Source organism: Macrobrachium nipponense, chromosome 7, assembly GCF_015104395.2.
Source record: "Macrobrachium nipponense isolate FS-2020 chromosome 7, ASM1510439v2, whole genome shotgun sequence".
NCBI lineage: Eukaryota > Metazoa > Arthropoda > Malacostraca > Decapoda > Palaemonidae > Macrobrachium > Macrobrachium nipponense.
Window position 1 is genome coordinate 52,991,165 of NC_061109.1, and position 12,431 is coordinate 53,003,595.

General features: G+C 38.8%; 1 protein-coding gene across 1 annotated transcript in view; it reads left to right on the forward strand.

The window, feature by feature from the left end:
* The window catches only part of LOC135217605 (uncharacterized), a 202,254-nt gene that overhangs the window by 31,694 nt on the left and 158,129 nt on the right, over positions 1-12,431 (forward strand). Inside the window, exon 3 of the mRNA XM_064253570.1 lies at positions 602-727. Coding sequence (XP_064109640.1) covers positions 602-727 — 126 coding nt within the window. The remainder of the gene's footprint in view (positions 1-601; positions 728-12,431) is intronic.

A 12,431-nucleotide genomic window follows, 5' to 3' on the forward strand; every position in this document is an offset into this window, starting at 1 on the left:
CTTTTACCCTCCACCAATGGTGTGAATCAGCTATGTATATATCTGACAGGTAAGTTGAATGTATAAAAATGATATTGTTATGATACAATAAAGTTTTATACATACTTACCTGGCAGATATATACAATTAAATGGCCCACCCAGCCTCCCCTCAGGAGACAGCTGGAAGAAAAAATATGAATTAGAAAATGGGTATGGTTCCTATTCCCGCCACCCAGCGGCGGGGGGGTAGATCACCTGACCTACCTGCCGCGTGTGCCGCGAAATTCGAATTTCTGTCGGGACAACGGAGTAATAGCTGTGTATATATCTGCCAGGTAAGTATGTATAAAACTTTATTGTATCATAACAATATCATTTTTTGACAAATTGTTATTTTATTATATAAATATTTTCTTGTAAGTAGTATATATAAAACTGTTTCATTATAAAAATGTCATTTTTTAATATAAAAAACTCTCACTGATGGAATTAGCAATATAGCAACAGGTGTTAGTGTTCGATATTTGAAGAAGTGAGAAGGAAGCATCAGTTGATAGTGTAACTGCTATTTTGGACAAAAAATGTCAACTTTAGTAAACAGATTGTATCTTGCTCTGCAGGTATTTCAAAAATGGTGTTTGTCGAAAAGGAGATAACTGTCGATTTTCACATGATCCCAATGACAAGCCTTCAATGATTTGTCGTTATTTTTTAAAAGGAGCGTGTAACTATGGTGAGAAATGCAGGTGGGTTATGGATCTGTTTGTTTGTATATTGTGTTAGGGAAGTATTAATGATAAGCCTTTTTATTGAATTTTTTTATTTTATTTTATTTTATTTTGTTTACAAAATCTAGCTTCTTAACAGGTGTGAAAATTGCTGAAAGTTTTGTTGTACAGAATTCTTAAGTGTTCCTACATGATATACAAACCATTGGTCTCTTACCTTAGGAATTACTCTTGGCAAAGCTAGACAATGGCTGTATAACTCTTGAACATGTGGTTAGGCAGTAACTACTGTTTGGTAGGGGGGAATGCCTGCCTGGCTGGATGCAACATTCCAAATTGCTTTTGGCCATCATGTGATGTAGATGTGTTTTCATGAGCTCTTTGCCTGACTGTTAACCCTTAAACGCCGAAGGGGTATATTAAAAATCGTCTTCCGTGTGGCGAGGCGGTCTCGGAGTGAGTGCGGAAAAAAAAATCACAGCGCTCTTAGTTTTCAAGATTAAGAGTTCATTTTTGGCTCCTTTTTTTGTCATTGCCTGAAGTTTAGTATGTAACCATCAGAAATGAAAAAAATTATCATTATCATATATAAATAATGCGATATATGACAGCGCGAAAACAAATTTCATATATAATTGTATCAAATCGTGCTAATGCGCAAAACAGTTAAAGGTAACGAGTTAATTTTTTTTTCGTTGTAATGTACACTAAATTTCAATCATTTTGGTAATGTACACTAAATTTCAATCATTTTGGTATATAACACATTGTAAAACGATAAAAGCAACACCAATGAAATATTATGACAAAATAATGCATGAATTCGTAATGCGCAGACGTAACCAAATATTTTCAAAAATTCACCATAAATCTAAATATTGTTTTAAAGACTTCCAATTTCTTTCAAAATGAAGACAAATGATTGAATATTACTATACTGTAAGAGTATTAGCTTACAATTGCAGTTTTCGACCATATCTGATGAGTTAAAGTTGACTGAATGTCAAATTTTTATATATATATTTTTTTTATATGCAATTATTTCGGAAATTAGAAAAGCTACAACCTTCAAATATTTTTCGTTTTATTCTACATAAAATTGCGCACATTTTCATTTATAAAACTCTATGAAATGCCTAATATGAAATGGAGCAAATATTTCGAAGATTTGTGGCGGAGAATCCGTGGGCAGAGGGAAGGAAAGTTTCATTAAATTCACCATAAATCTAAATATTGTGCTAGAGACTTCGAATTTGTTTCAAGATAAAGATAAATGACTGAATATTACTAGAAGATAAAGATAAATGACTGAATATTACTAGACTGTAAGAGTTTTAGCTTACAATTGCGTTTTTCTACCATTTCGATAGTGTCAAAGTTGACCGAACGTGGTTTTTTTTTCTATTTATCGTGATTTATATGAAAATATTCCGAAAATGAGAAAAGCTACAACCTTCAATTATTTGTTGTTGTATTCTACATAAAGTTGCGCACATTTTCATATATAAAACTTTATGTAACGGCTAATTTAAAATGGTGCAAACGTTACCACAATCGCACGTATGATTTTTTCGGAAGAGTTACCGCGCGGACGTAAAGAAAATGTTATTTTTTTCATAAATTCACCATAAATCGAAATATTGTGCTAGAGGCTTCCAATTTGTTGCAAAATGAAGGTAAATGATTGAATATTACTAGAATATAAGAGTTTTAGCTTACAATTGCATTTTTCGACCATTTCGGTAGAGTCAAAGTTGACCGAAGGTTGAAAATTTGTCACTTATCATTTTTTATATGAAAATATTTCAAAACTAATAAAAGCTACAACCATGGGTTGTTTTTAGTTGTATTTTCCATAAAATTGCACACATTTCCATATATAAAACTTTATGTAACGGCTAATTTTAAAATGGTGCAAACATTACCACAATTGCATGTATGATATTTTTCGGAAGAGTTACAGCGAGGACATAAGGAAAAAGTTTTTTCATAAATTCACCATAAATCGAAATATTGTGCTAGAGACTTCCAATTTTTTGCAAAATGAAGGTAAATGATTGAATATTACTAAAATATAAGAGTTTTAGCTTACAATTGCGTTTTTTGACCATTTCGGTAGAGTCAAAGTTGACCGAAGGTTGAAATTTTGGCACTTATCGTTATTTACATGAAAATATCTCAAAACTGATAAAAGCTACAATCATGAGTATTTTTTGTTGTATTCTACATAAAAATGTGCACATTTTCATATATAATACTCCATGTAACGGCTAATTTAAAATGGTACAAAAATTATGTCAAAGTGACGAAATATTTTCCGAGATGTGTCACCCATACTTTTTAGTGTTGCAAGAAAGAAATTCGCACTTGCGCGCCTGCGTAACGATTGTAAACAAAACAACACCTTGATCCGTGAACTCCCAGCATCCCCCAAGGTGCGTGATTCAAGAGTTTTTGGCTGGTAGGCCTATAAGTATTTTTCCGCGAATTTGTAAAAAAACTTTTGTATGTCGACGTAAAATACGTCCAGTCGGCATTCGAGAGACAAAAAATGTCGACGTAAAATACGTCCATTCGGCGTTTAAGGGTTAAGCTCATTTTTCCCTGCGACATCTTTTCTTACATTTTGTGTAAACTGTATATTCAGGGAACCCCCCCGTATTCGCTAATTGATTCCTCTACAGGCGTTATTCATGGGAAATTCACCTATTCGCTTCTTGTTCATATGCGAACAAAGCTTCGGTCTCAACAATAGGATAATTTTCTAGTACCCAGGTGGATGCGGTTAAATTGTAGATGAAAAAAGCAAGGAATCTTGTGAGATCTGGCAACGTGTGCATATATCAGGTGAAAGTTGGTCAAAGACTGTGCACCCACGCTACTGCGTTCAGTCTTTTTCCTAACCGCCTGGGTGAGAGTCGCGGTTGCCCTCTCTCGGCCTTTTACCCGGTTCATTGCCCATTTTCTTCTTGTCATTTGTCTCCGTTGCCAGAGGAGGAAGAAGGAGACATGCAAGAGTCTTCCCTTACTGAAGTTGTCGATCTCATTCGTGGGTTCAACAATTTGAAGAGAAGGACTCATGCTTAGTCATCTTTCACTCCTTGCTTGGAAGCCTTGCTGGGGGCTGCGCAAGATCCTAAGTCGTCGTTTCAGCTTCCCATATTGGGGCATGTCCAGTTGGTCTTGCAAAAGGTGAATGCTTCAGTTAAAGGGTTCTTCCAAGTTGCTTCCCCCTCCACTCACGAGGCATAGCAAGTATTATGCTACGAACTCTTCCAGGTTTGGGGGAGACCTATGCTGGACCTCTTTGCGACCTGGAGATATTCTGTTCAGTGGTTCCGGATCCTCTGGCATTAGCGGAGGATGCGTTCCAATGTCCCTGGGACTACCTGGAGGTGTATGCCTTCCCTCCATTTTGTTTGATCCAGCAAGTCCTGAACAGGTTGATGAGTTTGCAGTCTCAGGAGGATTGACAACTGGTTAGCCCTCTGTGGCCGCAGGCAGAATGTTTTTCCAGATCTGCTGTCGTTGTCGGAGGTACCAAGGGAGATTCCTCCGTGGCTGCATCTTCTTTGTTAGCCACACGAGAAAGATTCCACCAGTCAGTAAAATCCCTGTCTCTTCACGGTTGGAGGCTATCATGTATCTCTTTGAGCGAGAGGCTTTTCCTGCAGAAGATAGCAGGACATATGTCCAGTCCCGCAAAAAGTCGTAACCTTTGCTGTTTACCAGGGCAAAGGGGTGATTTAGGTTTTTGGTGTTGTAAACATTTTTGTTTTTCTCTGCTCGGAACCTCTATTCAGCTCATAGCAGACTTTTTGGCCTTCCCCAGGGATGAGAAAGGATTGTTTGTTTCCGCCATTAGAGGCTACAGGGCGGCCCAAAGGTTAGTGTTACGTTTCTAAGGTATCGATATTTCCTCATCCTGGGAACTCTTCTTGCTAGTTAAAGGGTTTAAGCAGTCGTGTTCTCGTAGAGAGCTCAAGCCTCCAACATGGGATGTTTCCTTGGTCTTGAGAAGTATTACTAAAGCTCTTTATGAGCCCTTGTGTCGTTCATCAGACAGGAACTTGACATTCAAAATGGTTTTCCTCCTGGCCTTGGCTTCTTCGAAGAGAGCGAGGGAGCTAAATGGCCTGAGCTGTGATGTGAAGCACACCAGGGGTTGGGGGTTAGTGTCCTTCGAATTTGTCCCAGAATTCATGGTTAAGACCCAGGATGATAGGTTCGCCACCTTTTCCATTCCATCACTTTATGACTTTGTGGGCGGTGATTCTCAGGAGTTTTTGTTATGTCCTGTCAGGGCTCAGCATTGCTATCTTAGAGGACACAACATCTTAGGCCAGGTTGTTGTAGGTCTGTGCAGGCTAGAGCACATGATGTCAGGGGTATTGGTCGCTCTCTGGCTTTCAAGAAGAATTTGGCTGTTCATAGAGCTCTGAGCGCTGGTACTTTGTTACGCCAGTCCACGTTCACGTCTTTCTATCTTAAAGATGTTGTCCACAGATCTATGGACACATTTTCCCTAGGTCCTGTGGTGGCTGCCCAACAGATTGTGTAACTCATCGTTGCCCTTAATAGGGCACTATTGTACCTTACCTAAGATGATTGTGCGGAAGAGAGAATGAGTGAGTTGGAATGAGTGAGTTGGCTGGCTTTCCTTCTCTTGTTCCTTTCCTTCTTCCTACAGGTGGGTTGAGGAATAGACTCATCATTTGCTGGACTGGTCTGACACAGCTGGGTAATGTAGTCTCAACTGATAGTTTTTTTTGGTTGCTTTTGTTTTCAAATTAAATGAATTAAACCCTCTTATTCAGTAGCATATACTCTGCCCCCTAGCAAGGGGGAAGTGAGGAGTATAACGGAAGAACCCCGGTGCATTGGTTTGTTGTCGAATAGTCAGTTTCTTTTTAGTTCCCAAATGCAATGATTTGTCCCATATATCATTGTAGGTAACCCAGTGGCTGAGTCTTTGGATATCAGTTTATCTAGCTTCTCACGGGCATCAGTCCCTCTCCTGTAGATATTTCTTTTGGAGGTGGACTGGTGCGTAGGCCCCCAGCCAGTTTAGGATGTCTGTACCTCCCTCCAAGTATAAGTCTATCCTATTGTTAAGACCGAAGGTTTGTTCACGTATGAACAAATGACAAATTTTCTAAGACAATTTGTATTTTTCATAACTACAAAGCTGACTTGAGACTGAATGAGGGAGCGTTGATATGTTAAGGAGAGGAGAAGAGATAGTTGAAATATTACTGTCTGTATGTAAAAGCAATAACAATTCACATAAAAGGGAATTTCACAATGAATTTAACGTGATGATGAAATATGAAAACAAAAAAATTCAATACAGAATAAAAAAGAAAAAAGTCTTAATTGAGCCAGTGTTCGGTGCCCCGAGTGAGACAGTCTAGTTAAACAATATTAACGAAATAGTAAATGAAAGAACAAAGCTTTTCACAATAAAATTTAGAATAAACGATTAACAAAATCATTCATCATTGCGGTGATACACAGCTTAGTTGAGGTAGAGGGAGGGAGCATTTATATTTTTGAGGAATAATGAATGAATGATTATAAGTTATCGTGCATCATGGTATAGTTGAGGAGAGAAGAGACAGTAAAATCTTTACTTATATATGTACGTAAAAGCAGTACCAATTCACATAAAAAATAAAATGTTATTACACAATGAATTTAACATCATCATAAAACATGAAAACAAATGCAATACGGTAAAAGAAAAAAAGCTTGCTTGAGTCAGTGTTCGGTGCGCTGAGAGAGAGAGAGAGAGAGAGAGAGAGAGAGAGAGAGAGAGAGAGAAGAGAGAGAGAGAGTGGGGGGGGGGGGGCGGTGCTGCTTCCCACTGACTTATCAGCTGATCTGAGATGATTATTCGCCCATTTCTTTCACTTTCACTTAATTTTCCCAAATCACTTTTATTTTTGTTTGGATAAAATACCAATCTAGTGACAAATGCTTGTTATAATATTTTACTACGTACTATAAAAGTAACTGAGCTCTGTGATAAATAAACTGGCGCCGCTTTCAGCTTCTGCATACTTTTGATTGTTTGTTGAAATGGCTTCCTTGTGAAAAGTTATTTTATCTCTTTCCTTTTCTTGCATTCTTGACTTATTACTTATTTGTTTGCAAAATCCTCATGTCTGTTTTAAAAGTCTGCTGTTTGCCAACAATAAGTTGATGTATTGTGGCATAATTAATCTCTTCGTGCACTTAAGAACCAAGTGTAAACACGCTGATTACTTTCTCTCTCTCTCTCTCCTCCGCTTCTCTCTCTCCTCTCGATCTCTCGCTCTCTCGTCTCTCTCTCTCTCTCTCTCTCTCTCTCTCTCTCTCTCACAGACACAATCAGACACACTATCAATTCCTTTGATTGTCTTTGTACCTAATATGTGAATAAAATTGTTTTTATCAACCTTTGCATACTGCAACCAATTCGTTTTGCTTAAAGGGTTCCCATCTCTCCTCCCTGTATCCCACAGCCGGCTGGTGCCATTTTTACCAAACAGTTCGTAAGACGTTCATAGAAAAAATAAAATTTAGAAAATTTTACTTCATATAACGTAGTGTTTCTTTACTTTACACTCTTAATTCAACTTTTGAACACATTAATAACAGAAAAAATGTGAAAATGGGGACTTTGGGTTGGCTGGAATGAATTATCCTGATTCCTTTTATTTCTTATGGGGATATTTGTTTCATATTTCGAACAAATCGTACTTCAAACAGCCTTCTGGAACGGATTAAGTTTGAAGTGCGAGATACTACTGTATGTGATAGTGCTTGGCCCTTCCTTTATCACAAAAATGTCATCCGTCCAACCTCCAACTGTTGTGCAAGTGACCCTGGCACCTACTGATGCCTGTGCTCCACACACAAGTTCTGTATTCATGAACAACTGTCTTTACTTTATACAATACCGATCAAACCATTCTGACGTTAAGTCTGCCATACATTCTGTCAGTGATGTCTTCTCCAATGAGGAAATTAATGTTGCACATATGACATGCAGAGATCTGAAACCAGAAAACATTCTCAAGGAGCGATTCGCAAAAAACCTGTTCTCTTACAAGAAAATATCATACAACACTAAGTGGCTCTGAACAACCTGCTCGGTGGAAATCTACACCGATGACCCTTACAATCTGCCTCCAAAGAGGCCTGCTGACCTGAGCCTACCTGCGGTGTACCACACGGTAGAAAATGCCTTCCAAACAGCAAAATCCCTCTCAGAAATAATTGGAAAGAATTTGGAAAAAATCAAGGAAACAAATGATAAATTTTCAAGAACCTGGGACATGATCAAAGGACTACAGGAATCCTTAGATAGCTTAAAACTGTGAAAACAAATACAATTTTGCACTGATATGGGATGCGATCAAAAGAGTGCAGGAATCACTAGACAAATGCACAGAAAGCCACCAGACTCCTTTGAATTTGGCATCCATTATTTCCTCACCTCCCAGCAACACGGGAGAAGTGAAGGTGCATCACTAAGTCAAGTTGGCCATACCCACCCAGGTGTCAACTGGCCTCTCTCCCATAGTTGAAGTGCCCCCATCACCTATAGACCGTTCCGAGGGGACGATCACCAGCCCTTGTGAATCTCCTGACCCTATCTCTCCCCCCCCAACCCCCCATTGGGGATGTGTATGAGAGTGATCATGAGGGGTCTGGCAGGTGGCAGACACAAACAAGCAGAAAAAAGTGAAGAACCTCTCATTTCACCTTGCCCAGAACCTGAGAAAAGATGTCACAGCAATTCACAAACTGCGCTCATTGGTAACGCTAGACGCCATAGTAGAGTGAGTCAAGTTCCTCACTGGCTCTGACTCTCTCATGTCCCACGAACTCCCATGCAAAAGTAAACAAAGTGGCTTACAGGATTACCTGCCTTTTTCAACACCGCGATATTCTTAAAGGCGAGAATTTCAGGGAACTTACTGACACCCCAAGCAGGGTCACTTCCACAGCAAATGCCAGCCAAACACCCACGGCGAGTGACTTCCCACTCCCCAAGGCTAACCCCCCCATCCACCCAAATGATCAGCGCTTTCATCTCCCATCTTCGTGAGTAGCCATGGATACAGTAGATATAATCTCTTGGAATATTTTTGGTCTCAAGAGGAACATTCCTCTCCTGAATATGTTCTGCAAAAAACTTTAAAGGCATCATTGCATTGCAAGAGACGTTCCTCTGGCCACATGACCTTGTCATCTGCAATTTAATATATGAAGACTTCAGAGCCTTCTCAACTTCATTGATGAAGTTTTAAGACCAAATTGTGGCCGGTCGCCCAAAAGGGGGCCTTTCTTTCATGTGGCACAAATCGTTAGACAACATGGTAAATGTGAAGACCTACAGTAGTGACAGATTGCTGGGGCTTCAAGTGACAGTAGGGGACTCTAAAATCCTAATAATTAATGTTTATATGCCCTGCGACAATTACAATTTTGATCAATACTGCATGATCCTAGGTGAATTACACATTATTATACACAATTCTCCTGCTGATCATATTTTTATAATAGAGAACCTTGATTCTTACCCCACAAAACAGTTTTATAATTAACTTACTCGCTCCTGTCAAAATCATACTCTCCAAATTAGCAATGTAATGCTCCTCCCTCCTCTTCCTGTTCATACGTACAAAATAGAGCGGACACAATTACAATCTCCTGGCTGGACCATTGCATCACATCTCCACTACTTCATGATTCTATTATGGCCTGCAATATTCGCTAAGATCTTTCAACGGGCTACGATCACATCCCATTACAGGAAACCAGGTTGTGGTCAATAGTTCAACTGGCAGACACCTTGCTTTGTGCTAACACATATTGTAGAAAGGACCATCACAGGAGGGATCTGAATGAATTCTATTTGAACACAATTTCCGCTATGCTTGCTTTGGGCAGGGCTACCTTTAGATTTTGTCAAGGAAATTCTCGTAATATACTTGGATGGAAAGACTTGGTTAAAGATCTGTATCCATATTCACAAGTAATGTTTTTACTGTGGAGACAAAATGGTAGCCCGAGGGAAGGACACTACATTACTAATGAGACAGGTGAGAGTGCAGTTCAAACTTGCACTTAAGCACTGCGGGATTAAATGAAATACAACTAAGAGCTGATGTAATGTCTAGAAACTTAGAATCCGGTGATTATCCTTGTCTTTGGAAAGATATCCGGTCCTTAAATCCCAAAACAAAAGCTAACACAGAGTAGGAGAAGCAGTCGGTGACGAGGCTATCATAAGTATATAGGGCAGACACTTCAGCAATATCCTTAATTGCATAAATCTGCAAGACTCCCGAAGGAATGTAGATAACCTCCTTACTGATAACATTCAATTTCATTTTGCAGATAGTGTTACACCAGGTAACATCAGCGATGGTCTTCCCTTAGAAGCTTTCAAATTCTGCCATCCGATAATACATTTTGCTAGCTGCCCTATTCAGTGCGTGCATAATTCACCAATTTCTTCCAGACTCCCTACTCTTAGTTCACTTGATACTATTAATCAAAAACAAACTAAAGGATGTAGCTAACCCTGGCAATTACAGGCCGATTGCAATCACAACGATCGTGTTGAAAATACTGGAATCAGCTCTTCTAGTGAGACTTCTTCCCTTTCTACACACCACTAACAACTAGTTTGGATTTAAAGCAAACCACTCAACCGACACCTGCATCTACATACGAAAGAATTGCTGAACTATTACCTATCATCAACCTCTCCTGTTTTCCTATGTTTTGTGGATGTGAGAAAAGCATTTAACAGATTAAACTACCTGAAGCTGCATAAAAGAGGCACACCTCTATATTTAATTGGCATTTTATATTGCTGGTTCTCCACACAGCAATTGTGTGTCAAATGGGGTACCGTATTGTCATACACCTTCGTCTCCCTAAACAGGCTTCGACAAGGGGGAACTTTCTCTCCATACCTGTTTAATACGTACACAGATGCCTTAAATGTTAAACTGAACTCACTCCCAATTGGATGCACTGTCAATGTAACAACTATAAACAACCTCTGTTATGCTGACGATATGGTTCTGATTTCCCCATTTTGCAAGGTCTCCAATGACTCATCGACATTTGCTGCCATTATGCTGATGAATTTGATATCCTATACTACAACGAAACCAAGACCCAGTGCATGTTGCTGCTCCCGAGAACACTTAAGCATATCGCATAACCACAAGTTTTCCTCGGAAATTATCAGCTGGAATTTGTGCACAAATTTCCATATTGGGTCACATTATCACAGGCAACCTAAAAGATAAGACATAGAACAGAGGCATCATAAACTATGTGCAACTGGCAACATGATTGTAAGGAGGTTTGCCTTCTGTCACTGAGACTTGAAACTACTGCTCTTCCGCTTGTATTGCTAAAGTATCTATGGGTGCTCCCTGTGGATGAACTACACCTGAGAGACCATGAGACGTATCACTGTTGTTCACAATGACATTTTGAGATGCCTTACAAACACTTTGTGCTACCTCTCCGCCACACAGATGTTCACAGAAAACCACCTGGACAATTTAAAAATCATTGTAAGGCAAACAATGTCCAGTCTGATCACCCGACTGCGAAACAGCAGCAATTTGCTCATACAAAGCATCCTAAGTAGTGAGGCAAGAAGATCTAAATTGTGGGAGAGATGGGAAAATGAGGCTTTTGTTCCTTAAATGACTTAATCTTCGTCTTTGCATATTGTCATCTGCAGAATCTGTCATTATTATTGTATTGCTACGATTATTGTTATTACATACTGGTATTTTCCTTTTTTTATTTTTACTGTGATTATGATCAATATAGTTTTTTACATTCAATTTATTATTATTAATTAATGATTATTACACACACAACAGCACTGAATGGCAAAAGTGTAGTATAAGTGCACATTGTTTGAATGGATGTATGGAGCAGGAACTGAATGATTAGGATGGGAGAAAAATAATGTCTACTCTGCCAGGTGAACTAGCTGAGCACTGCACATAGAAAAAGGGACCTGTAGGAAATATGAATAGCAGGGGGAGTCTAGTATATGCGTGTTAGTGTGGTTACTGTGTTTTTATTTTCTTTAGCTTGTACATGCGCAATATTCATTAGGCATATTCTAGTGTTCCTAGGCTAGCCATGGTCATACGTACTAGTATTTAATGGTAGCCTAGAGGTAGAACAGTTTAGGGTAGCCGGGTCACTATTCCCATTGTGCACTTAAGTCATACTCACAAACTCCTTGGACCTATTAGTGCAGTTAATAGAAGGGTTACTGAGTATGATGTCCATAAAAGAACTATGTATAGCCATCTGCTAATGTAAACAAATATATGATCTTGAAGTTACATCATTACATAAATTCATTAACATTTAGCTAATGAAGTCGTAGAGTGAATTCCTCAACTAAAATTCCCTCAGTGCAGTATTAACAGAGAAAATAAAAGGTATTGCAAAAGTTAGTATCATTACATCAGTGGATCATAAATGGTGACTAAAAGTAATTTCATTTATGCTACAGTTTGGCTTCATTGTGTCACTCTGTTACATAAAGAAATTATGTATTACAATCACATTGCAAATTCTTGCTACTGGGATGCTCTTACCTTTAATCCAACTATGTATCTCTTTCCACTTTATCCATGCTCTTGCTATTGTTTTTCTAACTGACCTAGCAGTCGAG